The 24,828-nt window shown below is 44.7% G+C and overlaps 1 protein-coding gene across 2 annotated transcripts in view; it reads left to right on the top strand.

The window, feature by feature from the left end:
- The window catches only part of AHRR (aryl hydrocarbon receptor repressor), a 386,440-nt gene that overhangs the window by 307,452 nt on the left and 54,160 nt on the right, over nucleotides 1–24,828 (top strand). For both annotated transcript variants that reach the window (XM_063451896.1, XM_063451895.1), the window contains exon 6: nucleotides 221–350. In XM_063451896.1, the coding sequence (XP_063307966.1) occupies nucleotides 221–350 (130 nt within the window). The remainder of the gene's footprint in view (nucleotides 1–220; nucleotides 351–24,828) is intronic.

Below are 24,828 nucleotides of genomic sequence, written 5' to 3'. Positions count from 1 at the left end.
CAGTTATTCCAAATGGAAAACTAAAGGGAAATTCATAGCCATCATTTTAAGACTGTTGTATATTAAAAGGCATATATCAGTGAAAAATATGATTTTTATTTAAATGATCATGGTGTATATACAAGATAGTTCTTGAGGTTTTGATATGATTGAATTGCTGCCATGTTTCTTGTGTGCTCATTCAGCTGATTTAAAACACTATTTTCTCGTATTATTTCAGACTGATGTCATGCATCAAAACGTATATGATTATATCCATGTGGATGACCGTCAGGAATTCTGCAGGCAGCTTCATTGGGCTATGAATCCTCAACAGATGGTGCTCACACAGGAATCACAGACAGAAACAGGTTGGGTTTTTGGCTCACTTCACAAATGAGAAAATAGAAACCACTTGTAAGGTGGTTATTTATCAACCCTCATTCAAAAGAAAAAAATGCCTAGGTTCTGCTGCACCATATCCATCACAATCCAAATGGGACATGATTGCTACTTGATTTCTCTCTTTTACTTTTTTTATTCACCTAAACATTACTAACTAGCTTTACCGATCATTATGGGATATACATTTGCCCATAGACTACTTTAATATGACAACTTCACCAAAGTATCTTCCACGCTCTATTCTGCCTTTAAATTCCTTTTCCATGCATTTTAGGACCGTTTTCCAGGTACTTCTACTTTCACATCCCAGCACATACTTACGATAATCTCCTCCACCCACTTCGGCATTGGTTGCACACACTCCATTCGTTAAAGCCACATTTGTATTAATCCCCCTATTAATGTTAATACATTGTTTTTAGATTCAATTGATGATCTCTCCAAACAGATTTAATTTAGAAAATAGAGAGACTATTCACTAAACACTGAATTTGCTTTTGCATATTTGGCAGATCTCATGCCGCTCCTTTTTCATGCATTCAGGAGTTAAAATGTCTGTCTTCACTTTATTAACAGCTAAATGCTAACCGAATTGAGCCAAATGGATACCTGCTATTTTCAAATGGATCTCATTACAAAGTAGGCCAACAAAATTGCAATCAAATTGCATCTGAACAATAACTGAATTTTCCCGCTTCCATGTGGATATATGCTTAAAATCTGTGAAATATAAAAAAGTAAAATAAGATTTTTTAAAAATGGAAAAAAACAAAAGTGCAGTTTTTTTTTTTTTTTTGGGGGGGGGGGGGGTGTAAGTTTAACCCCTTAAGGACACATGACATGTGTGACATGTCATGATTCCCTTTTATTCCAGAAGTTTGGTCCTTAAGGGGTTAAAGGGATACTTTAAGCTCCAAAACAACTTGGGCTTAATTAAGCAGTTTTAGTGTATAGATGCACTGCTCAATTATCTGCCACTCTAGACACTTTCATTTTCTTTATGAAGCTCTAGCCACACCTCCCCTAGCTGTGAGTTACCCAACCTACATGTAAAATAGTTAATTTTCAATCACATCTGAATACTTTCTGCCAGTAGTTCATACTAGACCTATACTCCATTTATAAACTCTTTGCTATGGATTCCGTTTTCCTTTTCAAACTGTCTCTCTTCAAGCAGTGGCATACTTAGTGGGGGGAGGAGGAGACGGTCCACCCCGGGTGCCACGGGCGCATTTTCATGCCGCTTGCAGGAGTCGCCACATCCAGCAGCAGAAAATACACCCCTGCATCCAAATATCAACACTACATATAAAGACACCACGTATTCAAAAAACACACTACACAAAAATGCATGCTTGTATTCAAATGCCAACACAACATGCAAACACACCCCTACATTCACTCACACATACGTCATGCAAAAACATGCTTACATGCAAACACACACACTGCTCAGTGCTACATACATAAAAAAAATAGCAAACACTGCTCAATGCTAAATTATTATTATTTTTTTAAATGTGTGGGTGTTTTTTACATTTTAAAAATGGTGGGGACAGAAGGGGGGGGAAGGGTTGCCAAATGCTCTAGGCACACTCCTGTCTTCAAGTATTTTTCTATCAGAACATCATCACTTTTCTTGTACAGCACCACTATCTACCTTAAATTACACACGGTACCAACAGTTCAAAATGGTTGCTGTCTTCTAGATCAAACCAGTTTGTTTTTCATATTTCTAAAATCAACATAACTATAAACTCATTTTACATTACATTTATGTTTATTTCACAGAATTACCGTATATACTCAAGTACAAGTCGAGTTTTTCAACAAATTTTTTGTGCTGAAAAACCCCAACTCGACTTATACTCGAGTCAATGTCTGTATTATGGCAATTTACATTGCCATAATACAGACAATGGGGCTGTGTGCGTTTACTTACCTCTCCTGCAGCTCCTGTCAGCTCCCTTCTCCTCCGCGCCGGTCCGGTCAGCTCCCTCTGCAAGTCCCAGTGTAAGTCTCGCGAGAGCCACGGGTTCATAGTGCGGCTCTCCCGAGACTTACACTGGGACTTGCAGAGGGAGCTCACCAGACCGGCGCGGAGGAGAAGGGAGCTGACAGGAGCTGCAGGAGAGGTAAGCGCTCTCTGCCAGCCCCCCTCCACTGAACTGCCAATGCCACTGGACCACCAGGGAGTGAGAGCCCCCTCCCTGCCTTGTGTCAAGCAGGGAGGGGGGACAAAAAAAAATAATAATAATAAAATAAAAAACAATAATACAACAAAAAAAAATATTAAAATAATTAAAAAAATAATAATAATAAAAATGCCCACCCTCCACCAAGGCTCTGCAACACACACATTGCATTCATACACACAGACTGCACTCATACACACACACTGCACTTATATACACACACTGCATTCATACATACACACTGCATTCATTATGTACACACACTGTAAATAAATATTCAATTAATATAATTTTTTTAGGATCTAATTTTATTTAGAATTTACCAGTAGCTGCTGCATTTCCCATCCTAGTCTTATACTCAAACGTTCGCGAACCGGGCGAACCGCCATAGACTTCAATGGGCAGGCAAATTTTAAAACCCACAGGGACCCTTTCTGGCCACAATAGTGATGGAAAAGTTGTTTCAAGGGGACTAACACCTGGACTGTGGCATGCCGGAGGGGGAACCATGGCAAAACTCCCATGGAAAATTACACAGTTGATGCAGAGTCTGGTTTTAATCCATAAAGGGCATAAATCACCTAACATTCCTAAATCACAATGGATATGGATTGACACCTGACATATGACATATTGACACCTTGACATATGGATTGACACCTGTCCTCAGAGACCCTGATACACACTGACACAGAGCAGAATAGGGACTGTTCCCCCTACATAGGGTCACTTGGCAGATATGGATTGACACCTATCCTAAGGATCCCTGATACACACTGACAGAGCAGAATAGGGACTGTTCCCCCTACATAGGGTCACTTGGCAGATATGGATTGAAACCTATCCTAAGGATCCCTGATACACACTGACACAGAGCAGAATGGGGACTGTTCCCCCTACATAGGGTCACTTGGCAGATATGGATTGACACCTGTCCTCAGAGACCCTGATACACACTGACACCGAGCAGAATAGGGACTGTTCCCCCTACATAGGGTCACTTGGCAGATATGGATTGACACCTGTCCTCAGGGACCCTGATACACACTGACACAGAGTAGAATAGGGACTGTTCCCCCTACATAGGGTCACTTGGCAGATATGGATTGACACCTGTCCTCAGGGACCCTGATACACACTGACACAGAGCAGAATAGGGACTGTTCCCCCTACATAGGGTCACTTGGCAGATATGGATTGACACCTGTCCTCAGAGACCCTGATACACACTGACACAGAGCAGAATAGGGAATACTCACTAAATGCCAAACATTGTTAAACAGGGGTGGGCGGGGGCCATAAATCACAATGGGGGGGGACCTACTGTCCTCCCGCCCGCCCCCACCTGTGAGCGGTGGGTGGGGGCCATAAAAATAATGAGGGGGGACCTACTGTATGATGTTGTATCGATCAGGTAGTGTAAGGGTTACGCCCGCTTCACAGTGACAGACCAAACTCCCCGTTTAACGCACCGCAAACAACCGCAAAAAGTCCATTTGCACAACCGCAAACTCCCCATTTGCACAAGGCTGGATACCAAGCTAGCCATGTCTGTTCCTTGTCCTCACTGATGTCATTGAAGGTCTCTTCCTCCACCCAGCCACGTACAACACCAAGGGTCCCTGAAAGTATGCTAATAAACTGAAAAAAGAAAAAATCTCCCAAGAAGGAGATCTAAAACAGTCATAGGAAAAGGTTAGACAACTATAATAAAGTGATACCTACAAATCCTAGTGAGCATAGGTGCATAATAGAGGGAGAAAGGGAAAGCAGAGTAATGCTTCCTAATACCGTGGTTAGTACCCTTTGTTAAAGTAAATTGAGTAATGGACAAAAGTCTTTATTGTATCATTTATAAATAACAAAGGGATACTATACTCATTCCCCTATAGTGGCTAATTGTGTAATAATGGTAATACTATTACCTATTATATAATATTGGCAGGGGCAAGGAAATTCCCTCTAAATAGATGGGTATAGGCAGAGAGTATGGAGACCGGAGTGATAAAGTGTCAATAAGGTGATATGAAGTTAAATGTATCACAGACACACAGCCACCCTTTCTCTTAGCTAGTTTCCAGAAATGCTGGATAGGAAGAAGGGCTATAAAGACTCAAAGAGATCTAAGAAGAATCCTCCAAACTAGCCCTAATCTCCTTCAAGGGTGTTCTAAGCTAAAGCTCAATCTAAACGTTTAGATGACTGCCTGATTTCCCATCACAGATGCTGGCTAGGAATAACACTGTGCAAGAAAAAAAAGAGTGGGTCTAAGTGCCCATAGTGCAGTAAAGTGTCCCTAGTGAAGTGAAAAAGAGAATAACGAGCTGGCGCCCAAGAGAATAACGTGTATACGTGTATATGGCATCGATTTTAGGAACCAGGGAGATGGAAAAAGATGCTTGGTCGGTCCTCCTACTTCAAATTTGGGGCACTGCGCGTGCAATCTAATGTGCCACCAGATAGGAGTGGTGTGTTGAGTAGTACTATTCCTATCAGTTTAATCCCTGTTATGTGCCTTTTTTTTGGTTTGGTTTTTGAAGCCACAGTGCAGCACCAGAGGCCCAAAAAATTAGACATGTACACATGCCTGAAAAATTAGGTATTGTAGCAGCGGCCAGAAAAATTGATGTTTGTTTCCCAGGCAGAAAGTGCCCTAAAACATTGCTGCTTGAACCCTAGTTGGTGGCGGATAAGTCACGCAAGTCAACCAGCATTCAGAGCTAAAATACAGCAGCGTGTGGACCATTTTTAGCCCAAGGCAGCTCATCTCATCAGGCCTTTTTTTAGTCGAATGTATCGCCCACTGTCAATCCCTTCGGGATCCATCCCTCATTCATCTTAATAAAGGTGAGGTAATCTAGACTTTTTTGACCTAGGTGATTTCTCTTCTCAGTGACAATACCTCCTGCTGCACTGAAGGTCCTTTCTGACAGGACACTTGAAGCGGGGCAGGCCAGAAGTTCTATCGCAAATTGGGATAGCTCAGGCCACAGGTCAAGCCTGCACACCCAGTAGTCAAGGGGTTCATCGCTCCTCAGAGTGTCGATATCTGCAGTTAAGGCGAGGTAGTCTGCTACCTGTCGGTCGAGTCGTTCTCTGAGGGTGGATCCCGAAGGGCTGTGGCGATGCGTAGGACTCAAAAAGCTCTGCATGTCCTCCATCAACAACACGTCTGTAAAGTGTCCTGTCCTTGCCGGCGTGGTCGTGGGAGGAGGAGGATGACTTTCACCTCTTCCCCTGTTAGATTCCCGTTGTGCTGTGACATCACCCTTATACGCTGTGTAAAGCATACTTTTTAATTTATTTTGCAAATGCTGCATCCTTTCCGACTTGTTGTAATTCGGTAACATTTCCGCCACTTTCTGCTTATACCGGGGGTCTAGTAGCGTGGACACCCAGTACAGGTCGTTCTCCTTCAGCCTTTTTATACGAGGGTCCCTCAACAGGCAAAACAGCATGAAAGACCCCATTTGCACAAGGTTGGATGCCGAGCTACTCATTTCCAGTTCCTCCTCCTCCTCAGTGATCTCAATGAAGGTATGTTCTTCCCCCCAGCCACGTACAACACCACGGGTACCAGATAGGTGACAACGAGCACCCTGGGATGCCTGTTGTGGTTGGTCTTCATCCTCCTCCTCAAAGCCACATTCCTCCTCTGACTCCTCTTCCTCACAATCCTCTTCCAGCGTTGCCGCAGGTCCAGCAAGCGATGCTGATAAGGCTGTTTCTGGTGGTGATGGTGACAACAACTCTTCCTCTTCACGCTCATCTACTGCCTGATCCAGCACTCTTCGCAGGGCACGCTCGAGGATTAAAACAAATGGTATGATGTTGCTGATGGTGCCTTCGGTGCGACTGACTAGGTTTCTCACCTCCTCAAAAGGACGCATGAGCCTACAGGCATTGCGCATGAGCGTCCAGTAACGTGGCAAAAAAATTCCCAGCTCCCCAGAGGCTGTCCTAGCACCCCGGTCATACAAATATTCATTAACGGCTTTTTCTTGTTGGAGCAGTAGGTCGAACATTAGGAGTGTTGAATTACAACGTGTCGGGCTGTCCCAAATCAAGCGCCTCACTGGCATGTTGTTTCGCCGCTGGATATCTGCAAAGTGCGCCATGGCCGTGTAGGAATGCCTGAAATGGCCACACACCTTCCTGGCCTGCTTCAGGATGTCCTGTAAGCCTGTGTACTTATGCACAAAGCGTTGTACGATCAGATTACACACATGTGCCGTGCACGGCACATATGTCAACTTGCCCAACTTCAATGCCGCCAACAAATTTGTTCCATTGTCACAAACCACTTTGCCGATATCCAGTTGCTGCGGAGTCAGCCAGTTTTCCACCTGTGCGTTCAGGGCGGACAGGAGTGCTTGTCCGGTGTGACTCTCTGCTTTCAAGCAAGTTAAACCCAAGACGGCGTGACACTGCCGTATCCGGGATGTGGAATAGTACCTGGGGAGCTGGGGGGTGCCGTTGATGTGGAGCAAGACGCAGCAGCAGAAGAGGACTCAGCCGAGGAGGTTATGGAAGAGGATGGAGTAGGAGGAGTAGAGGAGGTGGCAGCAGGCCTGCCTGCAAGTCGTGGCGGTGTCACCAACTCCTCTGCAGAGCCACGCATTCCATGCTTGGCAGCCTTCAGCAGGTTTACCCAATGCGCAGTGTAGGTGATATACCTGACCTGACCATGCTTTGCAGACCAGGTATCAGTGGTCAGATGGACCCTTGCCCCAACACTGTGTGCCAGACATGCCATTACTTCCTTTTGCACAATCGAGTGCAGGTTGGGGATTGCCTGTTGTGCAAAGAAATTCCGTCCGGCTACCTTCCACTGCGGTATCCCAATAGCCACAAATTTTTTGAACGCCTCAGACTCCACCAGCTTGTATTGTAAAAGCTGGCGGGCTAATAGTTCAGACAAGCCAGCTGGGCAAGGGGGTGACTTTCTGACATTGGCTTCTTACGCCCAAACATGTCCTTGACAGACACCTGACTGTGGGCAGATGAGCAGGAACTGCTCAAGGCGAGAGACGGAGTGGCGGATGGTTGAGAGGGGGCAAGGCGGACAGCAGTGGTTGACGTGGCTGAAGATGCTGGACCAGGAGGAGGATGGCGGCTTTGAGTTTGTGTGCTGCTTGTACTCATGTGTTGATCCCATAGGCATTTGTGATGTGCGATCATGTGCCTACGCAAAGCAGTTGTACCTAGGTGGGTGTTGGACTTCCCACGACTCAGTTTCTTTTGGCACAGGTTGCAAATGGCATCGCTGTTGTCAGAGGCAGACACACAAAAAAAATGCCACACTGCTGAGCTCTGCAATGACGGCATTCTGGTGGTGGACACAGCATGCGTTGATTGGCGTGCTGTCGGGCTGACCCCGGGTGCCGATGCATGCTGTCTGACTGCACTAGCTCCTTGAGATGACCTCCCCCTGCTTCCAACTCGTCTCCTCCTCCTCTCTGTCTCCCCATCTGAACTTCCGCCCTGTTCTTCTTCTTGCCGAGCAGGCACCCACTTGACATCCATGGACGCATTGTCATCATCAACCGCTTCACTTGTATCTGACAACTCAGCAAAGGAAGCAGCAGTGGGTACAACATCATCATCATCACACCGTACGTGTGTAATGCTGCCTGACTGAGACATATCCCTGTTATCTACATCATCTGACAATAATGGTTGCGCATCACTCATTTCTTCAAACGGATGTGTAAATAACTCCTCTGACAGATAAAGTGAAGCGGCTGTGGTGCTAGTGTTGGTGGTGGCGGCAGGCGGGTGAGTGGTATCTTGAGAGGTGCCCGAAGCTAAGCTGGAGGAGGATGGTGCGTCAAGGTTCTGAGCAGAAGCTGTAGAAGATTGGGTGTCCTGTGTTAGCCAGTCAACTATGTCCTCAGAACTTTTCAAGTTCAGGGTACGTGGCCTCTGAAAATTGGGCATTATTCTAGGGCAAACGGGAATCACAGCACCACGACCACGACGGCCCCTGCGGGGTGGCCTGCCTCTGCCTGTCATTTTTTTTTTGATTAGTGGTACTATGCGTGCAAGCTACTGTGAGACCAGTGGCAATGTGCACTGGCAGAGGTTGGCAGAGTACACGCTGTAGGCCTGACACCCGCTTGAAGACAAGTAACTGCTATTAGCTACAGTGAAAAACTTTTTTTCTTTTTAAAGGCACGCTATTGTGACACCAGATATGAGTGGCAAAGTACACTGGCAGAGGTTGGCAGAGTACACGCTGAAGGCCTGACACACCCGATTGAAGGACACTGACTGCTATTAGCTTACAGTGAAATTTTTTTTTTCTTTTTAAAGGCACGCTATTGTGACACCAGATATGAGTGGCAAAGTGGACTGGCAGAGGTTGGCAGAGTATACGCTGAAGGCCTGACACACCCACTTGAAGGACACTGACTGCTATTAGCTTACAGTGAAAAAAGTTTTTTCTTTTTAAAGGCACGCTATTGTGACACCAAATATGAGTGGCAAAGTGGACTGGCAGAGGTTGGCAGAGTACACGCTGAAGGCCTGACACCCGCTTGAAGGACACTAATGTCCTCCCCCCTGGCCCCCACTTATGAACGGCGGGTGGGGGCCCTAAATTGGTATAAGGGGGGGACCTAATGTCCTCCCCCCTGGCCCCCACGACTGAGCGGCGGGTGGGGGCCCTAAATTGGAATAAGGGGGGGACATGATGTCCTCCCCCCACCCCTGTGCGCAGATGGGGGCCCTAAATTGGAATAAGAGGGAGGACCTAAAGTCCTCCCCCCTGGCCCCCACCCCTGAGTGGTGGGTGGGGCCCCTATATACTAATAATGGGGGGGACCTAATGTCCTACCCCCTGGCCCCCACCCCTGGGCTCTAAATACTAATAAGGGGGACCTAATGTCCTCCCCCTGGCCCACACCCCTGAGCGGTGGGTGGGGGCCCTAAATACTAATAAAGGGGGGGACCTAATGTCCTCCCCCCTGTCCCCCACCCCTGTGCGCAGATGGGGGCCCTAAATTGGAATAAGGGGGAGGACCTAATGTCCTCCCCCCTGGCCCCCACCCCTGAGCGGTGGGTGGGGGCCCTATATACTAATAAGGGAGGGACCTATTGTCCTCCCCCCTGGCCCCCACCCCTGAGCGGCGGGTGGGTGCCCTAAATACTAAAAAGGAGGGGGGACCTAAGGTCCTCCCCCCTGGCCCCCACCCCTGAGCGGCAGGTGGGGGCTCTAAATACTAATATAGGGGGGACATAATGTCGTCCCCCTGGCCCACACCCCTGAGCGGTGGGTAGGGGCCCTAAATACTAATAAGGGGGGGGGCCTAATGTCCTCCCCCCTGGCCCCCACCCCTGAGCGGCGGGTGGGGGCCCTAAATTGGTATAAGGGGGGCCCTAAATACTTAATCCACCAATCAGAGAGTTATGAGTCAAACTACACAGCGTGGGAAAATTCCAAAGAACTTTCCCATGCTGTGTAAAATTACACAGAGCACTCTGATTGGTGGATTTCAAACCAACCAATCAGAGTGCTGTGACAGGTAAATGTAGAGACTTACCTGTCAGTCTCTTCATTTACCTGTCAGAGCACTCTGATTGGATGGCTTAAACCCACCAATCAGAGTGCTCTCAGCCTAATTGCAAGGCGGGGCAAGGCTTTATAGGTCTTTCAGCCTTTTAGTAGATAGCTCCCTAATACCATGGGAATTAGGGAGTTATGTACTTATTCCATCCTGTCATTACACTGACTGGCCAAGTAACTTACATTTTATATGAATGTATGTTACTTGATTGTTGTAAGTGTTGCAAATGCTGGCTATGTTTGTATACTTTTTATTTAAAATTGTATACAATGTAACATTCTTCTTCTTCTTTCACTGGGTAAGTATATTAGTACTTAGGCAATACTGTACTTCGGCACTTCGGCAATTCGGACATCGGAAGTACCTGAATGTCCGAATTGCCCGAAATTTGTCCGAATTCATATTCGGACCGAAACAAATTGCCATGTCTAATGATTTCTATGTTAATGATCTCTGTGCTATTTGAGCTAATGCTTCAGCATTGCGATGAAGTGGATATAGTTTTCTGGAGTTTACTTTAAATAAGCAAATTGTAACATTTAGGCCAAATAACTGAGAATGAAGAAAATATAATCAAGTTATTTCATACCACACCTTTTTAATGCAAAACACAGTTGTTAAATAAATACAACTCACTATTTACTGACTAAACACCATTATGGTACCCTGCCTTATAAATACCATGTTGCCATCTACAATAAGTATTCCCTATTCTGGATGTTTTAAGGGACACTATAGGCACCCAGACTACTTCATCTTCTTGAGGTAGTCTGGGTGCCGTGTACCAGTCCCCTTAACTCTACAGTGTAAAACTTTTTAGTTTTAGAGGCACATCTTGCAATTTAACTCTGCGAAACATTGCTGAATGTCTTCACGCTGTGCATGCCCAGCTTTATGATAAACCCCATAGGAAAGCACTGGAGAAGGCCTAATGCCACTGTGGCACTCGGAGGAGGGACCCTGTAGTGTTAGTAATACAGTTTTGTACTTCTAACAATATACTGTTCCTTTAAAATGAAAGGATATTAACATACCCCACAATTTTGAAATCAGGGTAGAGAGTGAGTGGTCTTGTTTCACTGTTACACAGACAAGGGGTGTATTAGGCTGGCGATCACTGGTGCACTCAAGCTGTGTTATCTGGGGTCAGATCGCTCATGTCTTTGAATGCAGGACACCAGAGAACAGCAGTCCTGGAAGCCAAAATTGGGACAGTCTAATTTACATTTCCCTGGTGGAATTATTTTCCAACCAATACCTTAGACTTTCTCCTGTCCTTTCCAGTCAACCATAACTCAAGCCCCCTTACCTCCCTAATGATAACTCCATTCACCTTATCTCCCCAATCATCTGCCCCTATACTTACACAATCATATTGTTGCGGTCACCGGCCCGCCGAGCCTCACGGTCGTGCCCGACCGGCACGACCGCTCCGACTACACGAGCTTACCTGCTCGTCGGCGAGCCGGGAACCGTGCACGTAGTTCTTCCGGGCATCGCGCCCAGATCCAAGATGGCGCCGACCGCGTGGTCGCGTCTATTGCTAGCCCCGCCCCCGAGAATTATACCAACGTGTGCGTGACGTCACGACGTCAACGCACACGCACGTTTTGGGGTCAGAGGTCGCCCTCTGACCAATCATAGCCTAGAGAGGGGTATTTAAACCCCTAGCTTTCCCCATTACTTTGCCATGTCGTGGTTTCAGTTTCCTGGTTTCCTGAAAGTGCTGATTCTGTGTTTCTGATTTCCTGGTATCCTGATCCTTGGCGTTTCCCTGGTTATTCTGATCTCTGGTTTCCCTGACTTGGCTTGTTTTATCGGTATTGAGTATTTTCTGGCTTCCTTGACCTCGGCTTTCCCTTTGACCATTCTCTGTCTCTAGCGTATTAGTCCGGCCATTCTAAGGTCCGGTTTACGCTCTATCCTATTATTTTCCTTTTCTTACTTATGTATATGTTTACATAGTTTCTGCGTGCTGGACCACATTACTAGTCGTGACATTACGACATGGCCATGGATCCTGCAGAACTATGCAAGCATATGATCGCATGTGAGAGTAGGGTGGAGGATATGGACCACAGGTTAGACCAATTTGCCCAGGCATTTCAGACCTTGCTCCAGAGGACTGCCTATTTAGAGGTTCCTCCGGTACCACCTGTGGTTCCGCCACCTGTAGTGGTTCCCGTACCACATAAACCACCGTCCATAACCTTGTCACCGCCCCCTCGCTATGGAGGTGATTCCAAGGAATTCAGAGGTTTTTTAAACCAAATTGAATACCACTTTGAGGCCTCCCCAGGTTCATTCCCAACAGATAGATCAAAAATAGGCTATCTGATGAACCAATTAACAGGAAAGGCCTTAACCTGGGCTAACCCCTTATGGGAAAGTGGTGACGCAGTAGCCCGTGATTACAATACTTTTCTTACGGCCTTTAAGGCTACGTTTGAACCTAAAGGCAGGGAGAAGAACGCTGCCAAAGCCCTTATGAGAATCAAGCAAGGCAGTCGTTCTGTAGCCGATTATGCAATAGAGTTCAGGACATTAGCATCTGAGGTTGATTGGACCAATAGTGGTCTGGTGGCTGCTTTCTCTGAGGGTCTAGCTGAGAGTATACAAGATGAGACTGCAGCTAGAGACCTTCCGGTTAATCTTAACGAGTTTATTGCATACATGATAGACATTGATAACCGGCTCAGAGAGAGAGAGAAAAACAAACAACGTAACAGACGTTCTAAGTTGTCCATAGCCCCTCGTTTCTCTAACCCAGTGGTGAGTAGCCAAACTCCTCTTCCGGAACCTGAACCCATGCAATTGGGTAGCGCTAAACTCACTGAGGCAGAGAGACAACACAGACGTAACGAGGGGTTATGTATGTATTGTGGCAAGAAGGGACATCTAAGATCGTCATGCCCGGTTCGGCCGGAAAACTTGCACACCTAAGGCACGTACGGGGACCGACCTTAGGTGTGATGTATATGTCCCCTAAATTGACTAAGAACCGTTTCCTTGTCAAAGTAACCTTATCTTTCAAGAACACTACTGTTCAGTGTGAGGCTATGATTGACTCTGGGGCAGCGGAGAATTTCCTAGACAAAGAATTCTCTGCAAAACATCTCATGCCCTTAAGACATAAAGAGAAACCTATAGCAGTCGAGGCCATTGATGGAAGGCCTCTTACCCAGCCTTTCATCACACACGAAACTCTGCCAATCACTATTTCAGTGGGTATTCTCCATTCTGAAGAAATGACCTTTCAAATTATATCTTCACCTACAGTGCCGATAATACTCGGTTTTCCTTGGCTCCTGAAACACAATCCACGTTTGGATTGGATTGAAGGAGAGATTGTGAGTTGGGGTGAGAGATGCAAAGGTGTTTGCTTTAAGCAAATCCCACAACCTATTTGCACCATCAATGTTCCTGTTACACCTCCCTTGACCACACAAATTCCACAGCAGTATATGGATTTGAAAGAGGTATTTAACAAGGTCCAGTCAGAAGGGTTACCTCCTCATAGACCTTATGACTGTACTATAAACTTATTACCAGGGACTATGCCTCCCAAGGGAGGAATCTATGCCTTGTCCCCCCAGGAAAATCTTTGTTTGGAGGAATATATTAAGGATGCTCTCAGAAAGGGTCATATCCGTAGGTCCTCCTCACCAGCCGGGGCTGGATTCTTCTTTGTCTCTAAAAAAGAAGGAGACCTACGCCCTTGTATTGATTATAGGGGTTTGAATAGGATTACCATTAAAAACGCCTACCCTATTCCCCTTATATCAGAGCTATTTGACAGATTGAAGGGAGCTCGAGTCTTTACCAAGCTCGATCTCCGAAGTGCATACAATCTAGTCAGGATTAAGGACGGTCACGAATGGAAGACCGCATTTAACACCAGAATGGGACATTACGAATACCTGGTTATGCCGTTTGGATTATGTAACGCTCCAGCGGTATTCCAGGATTTTATTAACGATGTCCTAAGAGAGTACCTTCACATGTTCGTTCTAGTGTATTTGGACGACATTCTCATCTATTCCCCAGATCTAGAGACACATCACGATCATGTGAGAATTGTACTGAAAACCCTGTTACAAAACGGCCTTTACTGTAAACTGGAAAAATGCCAGTTTGACCAAACGGAGATACAATTCCTTGGATACGTTATATCTCCGTCTGGTTTCCAGATGGATCCTCGCAAACTGGAGGCAGTCTTACAGTGGCCATTACCCAAGGGCCTTAAAGCTACTCAACGCTTTATAGGTTTTGCAAATTACTACCGCAAATTCATAAGGGGATTTTCCTCCGTGATTTCCCCTATAACCAATTTAACAAAAAAAGGAGCAAATTGTATATCTTGGCCCAAAGAAGCAAGAGAGGCATTTGAACAATTAAAATTTTTATTTTCCTCAGCACCTGTCCTGACCCATCCTGATCCATCCAAACCATTTATCCTCGAGGTGGATGCATCAGAGACAGGAGTTGGAGCCATTCTGTCTCAAAGAGAAAGTCCTGATACGCCTTTACATCCCTGTGGATTTTACTCTCGCAAACTCACACCTGCAGAGAGGAATTACGACATAGGGAATAGGGAACTTTTGGCCATTGTACTTGCCCTTAAGGAATGGAGGCATCTCTTGGAAGGTTCCAAAGAGCCACTTTTGATCTTTACTGATCATAAGAATTTGGCTTATATTGGGGACGCTAAGAGACTGTCCTCTCGTCAGGCTAGGTGGTCATTGTTCCTCTCCCGATTCAATTTCGTAATTACGTACAGGCCTGGTACTAAAAACACCAAGGCAGATGCACTTTCTCGGCAGTTTGAGACAGATGAAGTACCAGAACAGGTGATATATCCTATTGTACCTCCTGAATGCCTCATTGCCACTACTGTTTCCGAAGTGTCTTCTCCACTCTTCTGTGCCATAATAGCAGATCAAACTCAGGCACCTGTGGGAAAACCTCCGGACAAACTGTATGTGTCACCTCAGTTTCGAAAGAAGGTACTAGATTTGTTCCATGACAACCTCACAGCGGGCCATCCTGGAGTCCATAAAACTCTCTCAGCCGTCTCCAGGAGATTTTGGTGGCCTGCTCTTAGAAACGATATCAAAGATTATGTTGGGGCATGTCAAATATGTGCCGTTTCTAAAGTTCCTCCTAGGTCACCTCCTGGACTGTTACAACCACTGCCCATACCTAGTGCTCCATGGACCCACTTGGCCATGGATTTCATTGTGGATCTACCCAGTTCTAACGGGTTTAATACAGTTCTTATGGTTATTGATAGATTCACGAAGATGGCACATTTCGTCCCACTTAAAAAATTACCATCTGCCCAAGATCTAGTTCAAATATTCTTGAGAGAGATCTTTCGGTTGCACGGTGTACCCAAAAACATAGTATCTGACAGAGGTACCCAGTTTGTTTCTAGGTTTTGGCGTTCCTTTTGCAAACAATTGGGCGTCGAACTCTCCTTTTCGTCAGCATATCACCCTCAAACTAATGGAGCAGCAGAGAGGGCGAATCAGTCTTTAGAAGCTTATTTACGTTGCTTTATAAATGCCAATCAATCTAACTGGTATGAGCTCTTACCCATGGCTGAGTTCGCCAGAAACAATGCCACTCATGAATCTTCTAATCACAGTCCATTCTTTGTTAATCAGGGTTATCACCCCACTGTTTTACCTTCTGCATTCTCAGACACAGATATCCCCGCTTTGAACACCCGTTTAGAATCGATTCATGATACCTGGGATTCCGTCCATTCAGCTCTGCAAAAAGCCTCATTCCGAGCAAAGGTCCAAGCTGACAAGAAACGGGGCGCTAATCCTGTCTATCTTCCAGGTGACAGGGTGTGGCTCTCCACAAGACATATCAAGCTTAAGGTCCCATCCATGAAATTTGCCCCTCGGTACATTGGTCCCTTTCGAGTTACCCAACGTATTAATCCAGTGACCTATTCTTTGGCACTACCGGCTCATATGAGAATAGCGAATACTTTCCATGTGTCTCTGCTCAAGCCCCTTACTTGCAATCGCTACACCAGGGTATCCACTCCTCCTCCGCCCTTGGTAGTGGGTGATCAAGAAGAATACGAAGTCCATTCTATCATGGACTCCAAATTATCCAGAGGTGTCTTGTCCTATCTCATTGACTGGAAGGGTTATGGTCCCGAGGAACGTTGTTGGGTTCCTGCTGACCGGGTCCATGCGCCCCGTCTTATCCGGTCATTTCACAACCGCTTTCCTCTTAAGCCGGGTCCTTCCCGCCCGGTGCGCGGTCTTCGAGTGGGGGGTACTGTTGCGGTCACCGGCCCGCCGAGCCTCACGGTCGTGCCCGACCGGCACGACCGCTCCGACTACACGAGCTTACCTGCTCGTCGGCGAGCCGGGAACCGCGCACGTAGTTCTTCCGGGCATCGCGCCCAGATCCAAGATGGCGCCGACCGCGTGGTCGCGTCTATTGCTAGCCCCGCCCCCGAGAATTATACCAACGTGTGCGTGACGTCACGACGTCAACGCACACGCACGTTTTGGGGTCAGAGGTCGCCCTCTGACCAATCATAGCCTAGAGAGGGGTATTTAAACCCCTAGCTTTCCCCATTACTTTGCCATGTCGTGGTTTCAGTTTCCTGGTTTCCTGAAAGTGCTGATTCTGTGTTTCTGATTTCCTGGTATCCTGATCCTTGGCGTTTCCCTGGTTATTCTGATCTCTGGTTTCCCTGACTTGGCTTGTTTTATCGGTATTGAGTATTTTCTGGCTTCCTTGACCTCGGCTTTCCCTTTGACCATTCTCTGTCTCTAGCGTATTAGTCCGGCCATTCTAAGGTCCGGTTTACGCTCTATCCTATTATTTTCCTTTTCTTACTTATGTATATGTTTACATAGTTTCTGCGTGCTGGACCACATTACTAGTCGTGACACATATCTACTGTCCACATACAGCGAGGGGAAAAAGTATTTGATCCCCTGCTGATTTTGAACATTTGTCCACTGACAAAGAAATTACCAGTCTATCATTTTAATGGTAGGTGTATTTTAACAGCGGGGGACAGAATAACAAAACAAAAAAAATCCAGAAAAACGCATGTCAAAAAAGTTATAAATTGATTTGGATGTCAATGAGTGAAATAAGTCCTTGATCCCCTATCAATCAGCAAGATTTCTGGCTCCCAGGTGTCTTTTATACAATTAATAAACTGAGATTAGGAGCACTCTCTTAAAGGGAGTGCTCCTAATCTCAGCTCGTTACCTGTGTAAAAGACACCTGTCCACAGAAGCAATCAGTCATATTCCAAACTCTCCACCATGGCCAAGACCAAAGAGCTGTCCAAGGATGTCAGACCTAAGATTGTAGACCTACACAAGGCTGGAATGGGCTACAAGACCATCGCCAAGCAGCTTGGTGAGAAGGTGTCAACAGTTGGTGCAATTATTCGCAAAATAAACTCAAAATAACTGGCAGTCTCCTTCGGTCTGGTGCTACATGTAAGATCTCACCTTGTGAAGTTTCAATGATTATGAGGAATCAGCCCAGAACTACACGGGAGAATCTTGTTATTGATCTCAAGGCAGCTGGGACCGTAGACAACAAGAAAACAATTGGTAACACTCTACACCGTAAAGGACTGAAATCCTGCAGCGCCCAGAAGGTCTCCATGCTCAAGAAAACACGTGTACAGGCCCGTCTGAAGTTTGCCAATGAACATCTGAATGATTCAGAGTAGAACTGGGTGAAACTGTTGTGGTGAGATGAGACCAAAATGTAGCTTTTTGGCATCAACTCAACTCGCTGTGTTTGGAGGAGGAGTAATGCTGCCTATGACCCCAAGAACACCATCCCCACCATCAGACATGGAGGTGGAAACATTATGCTTTGAAGGTGTTTTTCTGCTAAGGGGACAGGACAACTGCACCACATCAAAGGGGCGATGGATGGGGCCATGTACTGTCAAATCTTGGGTGAGAACCTCCTTCCCTCAGCCAGGGCATTGAAATTGGGTCGTTGATGGGTATTCCAGCATGACAATGACCCAAAACACACAGTTAAGGCAACAAAAGAGTGGCTCAAGAAGAAGCACATTAAGGTCCTGGAGTGGCCTAGCCAGTCTCCAGACCGTAATCTCATAAAAAATATGTGGAGGGAGCTGAAGGTTTGAGTCGCCAAATGTCAGCCTCGAAACCTTAATGACTTGGAGAGGATCTGCAAAGAGGAGTGGGACAAGAGATCTGAGATGTGTGCAAACCTGGTGGCCAACTACAAGAAATGTCTGGCCTCTGTGATTGCCAACAAGGTTTTGCCACCAAGTACTAAGTGGAAGGGGTCAAATACCTATTTCACTTATTGACATGCAAATCAATTTATAACTTTCTTAACATGCGTTTTTCAGGATTTTTGTTGTTATTCTGTGTTTTACTTTTAAAATGTAAAACTATAGACTGATCATTTATTTGTCAGTGGCCAAAGTTCAAAATCAGCAGGGGATCAAATACTTTTTTCCCTTGTTGTACCTCCACAATCATATCTCCAATTCCCATACTTCCACAGTCATATTACCAGACGTGCAAGAATTGCAGGTTTCTAGTGCATAAAGTTGAGTGGTGAGGCAGCTCAGACAACCCAAACTTGAGTCTCTCTGTTTCAGACTGAAAAAAATGTGTACGTGATAAAGGAAGAGAGCAGCACCTTATGAGATTCTCAAATGATGAAAAATTATGAAAAAAAGAGAAGTACCACATATAGTGTAGTATCTGTAGTGTTAGTGGGTCAGAGAGATAAAGAAATGCACTTACAGTCTCTAGAGCTAGGAGTAGCACTACTTTATGTGCCTGGACAGTACCACCTTGGGATATCCTTTGTGGTCTTAGCTCCAATGGCAAATGCTCCAGGGAGTGTGAAAGATAACAAGAACAAGAACAACAACAAATTCTAATCTAGTGTAGTATGTTGGCATTCAGGGATTGAATATATAAGTGAATATATATATATATATATATCGTGTGTGTGTACATTCAAAGATTTTGGAGCCTTCAACTGGCTCCCAGAAAGCAGCATAAAGTGGTATAATCCCCACTTAAGGATCTTGTTTGTTAGTAGGAAACCCCGTAGTGAATATATGCAGATAATAATAAAAAATATAATGCTCATGTAAATAATAAAAACACAAAAGAAAATATTGGAGAGGTACTCACTGCCATGGAGGAAAATATGTTGGTGAGTCCAGAGATAGTATGTTCCACACCACACTAGAGGAATAGGTAGTTCAGCTCTAGGAAATGAGACAGGGTAAGTCCAGAGATGGTGTAAAATAAACAACTTTATATTTATTTGAAAAAGTAAATAAAGTACGAGATTAAACTTTAGCAAGGCTTTATCAAAGTATTACAACCAGCTGGGCAGACACAGTTTATATAGTCATGTGACTAACAACTAGTTAACTTTAATATAATTCATAATAGCAAATTTGCATCAAAGTATAAAAGCTATGATGGCACTAGTCCATATAATACACTAATTTATATAAAACAAAGTTTGGAACAAAAAGGAGGAGTTTCAAACTTTTAAAAGACAGAACCAAGATGGTGTTGACGTGCCAAACACATGATCGGCACTCAGAAAAATGCAAGTAGTTCCCATACAGGAAAAGCTAAGAGTTGCGCAATAGGGCTCCACAACATTAAAAATCGAGGAGCTATTAGGGTTGACTCAAACAAAATGGCACTGATGACAGGCCCCAGTTATAGTATCTCTATGGAAAACGCGGCGTGTCCCATAGATGGAGGTAAGGATGCAAAATACAGATACCTGACGTGTGAGGTGGCTGGGGAGGGTAGCTCCCAAACTGTGTCCCAGACCTGGACCATAGTCAGTGGGCAGGAGGCCAGCTTCCTCACTCCTCCAGGAGTCCATGGTAAACGTTCGTGGGAAGGAACGTTTGTCACACTGTGCACTCATCTTGCATATTGGGGGTACTACTTACCTGTGAAACATCATCACATCACTTGGGTGCTTTATTGTTTAGAAACTTTAAAATGTCTAAAATAAAGAAGTAAGCAGAATAATAGTTCTTGTGGTTTCTGCACAGTGGATAAAATAACATAAAACCAAGAAATCAAAACTACACCTCTGCCTCAAACACACCTGGCATGTGTCCAGCTTGTAATGAAACTATCGTTCTGGCTAGCTGAGGTTAAACAGATTCGCATTGGTTACCACAGCTAATTGTTTGTGGTACAGAAGAGGAAACTTATAAGATAACAATTTGTAACGCTAAATAAAAAATGTACTGAAACTGAGATTAGGTTTAGATCACTCTGTCATTGTCACAACTAACATACAATGGTATTTTATGGCCCACATATTTTATATAACGTGCCAGATTTAGTCACGCAAATCAAAACTTAAAGCTTTGATATTCGTGTTTAGATTAAAAAAAGGAAATAAAATGATTATAAAAACTAGACTAGATGATTCATCTCAAATGTCAAGCAGAAAAAAGGCAAATTCTTTAAGTTACATATTAATGGCAAGCAGAAAACAATGGCACTGATGTTTAATTTCAACAGTTGTATTTGTACATGTCTCTGTGAATAATGTTTTTATACATTTTCACAAATGCACATTTCAAGTAGAGAAGTTTGTTAATTGTGTTCAGTTTATTGATCAAACTTGTTTCGTCATCACAACTTAAGCTCAAGCTGGACAAAGACCGTAAAGGTCGAAACATTGCTTTGGGCTTCAATAAATTTGCCATTCTGAACTTTGGAGGGCCTTAACCATTTCTTGTATGTTATACCAAGGCAATCAATGAGACATAATCTGCAACAATATAGACCACTGAACTAAACAGGTTAAAAAGAAGCAAGCAAGCACCCAATGTCCCCCTTGGAAAACTGGCAACCACCCTCATTAACCAGATAAAGTTGCAGTGCAGTTTTTACTTTGGGAGCCTTGGTTCATTTATCTCTACTGAAGTGTGTCGATAGGAAAATAATTAACTTAAAACAACCCTACTGCAAAGTCTATCTCCTTTCATTGGACGGTTCAATAGCTCTTGTCCTGGATCTCCACTTCACTATTGGCTTTGCTTGCTGGATTCAGCAATTCCTGCAGAAGGACTTTGGTTTCCAACAAGCATGTTAGGTACACTGCTTTGGATATGGTTGGTACCATATGTAGGCCACCAGTGCTTCTGGCTATTCTTCCATGGTTAATCAGTGTTTCACATCTGCCTCCTGTATCTTTTCTATTTGTCCTTTATCTGGACTCTTTTATTTAGGAAAATATACGTATTTCATGTGATATGTCTCTGTGAGTCACAGAAAATGTAAATGTAGAATTGGGAAGAATCTGAAAGGCTTGGAGCAAGTGCTATGTAGATCATGTTGGAAGCTGTTGGATGTGTCAAATTAACATCACAGCCATATCTCCATAACATTAGAAACTATTTTGCATCCCTAAGCATTACAACTATGCCCAGTTCATAATAACTTTATTATTGTTATCTGCCCCTTTTCTTTTTTTTTTTTTTAATTCTTTATTTTTGTTGTGCGTGATATAACAATAGACTCGGTCAGCCACAATAGCAGTTCCAAGCAGTAATGAACAGTTATAACATAACGTGGCATAGGAGTATACAGCACATTTTTAGTTTTGCATGATAACATATTAGAGTCCAACGCTTCAACAGTATACATAGAGTTGTATAGGAAGGTTATCACAAGATGAGTAATTCAAAGATTACATTGCTATGCATGGTAGGGTATACTAGATTCTCCGCTAGATAGGTTACAGGTTTTTCTACTCTGTATAACACAAGTATGCTTGTGGTTAGTGCTAAGCTGGGCTGCGAAACAAACAAGCTTCTCTCGATTAAATAGTAAATGATAAGTAGTATAGGTAGGTGATCACAATAGGAGTTATTCAAAGAGTACAGTGCTATGTATATTACGGTATACTAGTTTCTCTGCTAGATAGGTTACAGGCTTTTCTACTCTATGTAATACAAGTATGCTTATGGTTAGTGCTAGAGGTTAGTGCTAAGCTGGGCTGCGAAACAAACAGGTTAGAAAACAAAAGCATGTCATCTTTGGCTGTGTCTCGGGCTAGACATGGTTAATATGTGCAGTCTGGCATGGTACTGCTGTCTCGGCGGGTTGCAGTGCCTCGTGTAGATGCTTCTTGAGGTATTAAGTCCCATCCCCGCCCGTGTCATATCTCTGGTTTGGGTGTGTGGGAAAATGCGAGTGTGTGGGGCAGGGTCTGTCCAAGTCCCCCCTATAGCCCCGGGCTTGTGTGAAGGCCTGCACCTCAAGTCCGCGAACCGGGTGACTCACGTGGGAGGCCGAGTTCTTCCCCTGTGGGGGGGCTGCTGTGTGTCTTAGTCAGCATAAGCGGTCAGCGCTCTGGGGTTCCATCCCCGACGGTCTTCAGCCCAGGTGGGCCCATTCTGTGTGCCAGCCTCGGGTCTGATAAGGAGTGCCCAGGGGGGTCCTGTCTTTCCTCTGCTCTCCCTCTATCCCCGCATTCCCTTCCGTTGTTGACGCAGGTGTCACCAGGTGGGCTTGGGAGCCGCGGCAGTTCTCCGCCACGAGGTTACAGCCAGGCTTGCTTGTGCGCTGCTCGCGGTTGTGCCGTTTAGTTGTTCGTCGGCCATCTTGGTACTCGCTGTCCGTTTCACAGCGCCCGGCCAGAGTGGAGATGTAGCCGTGTACATAGGTGGTCGCCCGTGGGGACCGGGATGACCCCCCCGGCCCAGAGGGGGGAGGGGGTGGCAGACCGCCGGCCAGAGAACTGGGTGAGCGGCCGTCTCACCCGAGCTCATGCCCGTAGGCCTCAGGCCTCGATCGGGTGACTTTAGTGCCTTGGGGGACCCATCAGGTATCTCTGGAATCCTCATCGCATGGGTGGTGTTATGCTCGCATTTTCAAGCTGTTGTGTAGCCATGGCCCGCCGTTAGCTCCGGTTTTTCGGCTCCGAGGCAGGAGCTCAGACAAAGCGTGTCTGATCCGGCCGGCGGCCGGGCCCCGCCCCCCATCTGCCCCTTTTCTAACATAATTAGTGGCTACACAGTCCACACTACTCTCCTACCTTCTGACGCTTTTGCTTTCCTGCAGCTCACCTGTTGATAAGCTCACTGTGCTGTGTATTTACACCTCCCCCCTCTAGATTATAAACTCATTGGCGCAGAGTCCTCTGTTATTTCTTGTTTATTGTTAACATTTGTAACAGTTTGTTTCTTGTATATTTTCTTTTATACCCTCTAGTCAAAATTATAAGGTGCTGTTGGTACTTTATAAATTCCAATAATAATTGCCAATTTTTTGTTATTAATGGACAGACTCTAATATTCTGCAAGAAACCTATATGTTTTATGAGCTGTTTCGGTTTTGTAATCTGTTAGTAATATGTCATGCTCATGTATACATTTTCCATTTCTGTAGAAATAAAAAATACCAGTTAATATCTTTACAACACGAATAACAGGAATTATATCATAATGACTGTGTAGGCTAAACCACAATACTGCACAGGCTTTTACAAAACATGAAATGATATTGGATAGTAACACATACCAAAAAGAAAATTGGAGGTTTGCAAAAACAAAAATGTATGGACAAAGTAGAATAGTCCAAGTATCAATAATTGGTTAAAACAGCTTTTTTAATAAATAATAATTTATAAAAAGTCCAAAACTTATTATGGACTAAGACAATTGCAAAGACTAACAACAACATATAATTGGTCACTAGACGGAACTAAATATGTATGATGATAATGGCTAAAATAGCGCTGTTGGCAAAACAAATATTGTGTAGTTCCCTTGTGACCCTCTCGAGCTCGTTTGGTCAAGAATGAAATGTCTAAGTGATTTTGTACCACGGACACGATAATTCAGACGGTACTCAGCTTCATTGAGCTATTACCTACTTAATATAACAGTAATTCGTTACAATATCCCAGTGAGCTATACTCAAACACCTTTGTGAGCTTTCCCTTATACCTCACAACAAATGGAAATATACATACAATGTAAGGTGGAGTATCACTCTTATTCGAATGTGGGAACAATTTGATAGCGGTATATTACTAAAAACAAGAATATAAATAGACAGATAATAGTGCAATATAGCCAATCTTTCCCAATAAAGTGCAATGATAGATGAAAAAGCACTCACAAGCGCAGAGCCATTTAATAAGGCTCAATTTCCGGCTCTGTGGGATATGAAGGTTACCACTCCCTTCTTTCTGCTGATAGGAGGTCTCAAAATAATGGGATGTCCTCTCAGTGATCAGTATGAATGTTGAAGTGCTTTATTATAAAGTGCACAGTAGGTTAAAAATATAATAAAAGAAAACAATAATAAAAACCTTACAGTATAGAAGGTAAGTCTTTTGGGTAAAGGTAAGTCCTTAAGGTGCAAAACGCGTTTCGCCTCGTATAGAGGCTTCCTCGGTTGCTGATATGCTATGTTGATCGATTTTCTTTCTTTAAATAATCCAGGAATGGCGGGATTTCCTCGGCCGGCATCAACTCATGTCGGTACTTCCGCTTCCGGGTTGTGCGTTCCAACGTTGGAACGCAAACGTCATATGTTGGTAATTAGATACGTCTTTGCGTTCCAATGTGGTCGCAAATTTATGTTGCAATCTCTCATGGTCTCTTCTGGGGCAAT

This window comes from Pelobates fuscus, chromosome 4 (assembly GCF_036172605.1).
Source record: "Pelobates fuscus isolate aPelFus1 chromosome 4, aPelFus1.pri, whole genome shotgun sequence".
Lineage (NCBI taxonomy): Eukaryota > Metazoa > Chordata > Amphibia > Anura > Pelobatidae > Pelobates > Pelobates fuscus.
The sequence above is the reverse complement of the archived record's forward strand: the minus strand, read 5'-3'. Positions and strand labels throughout refer to the sequence as shown.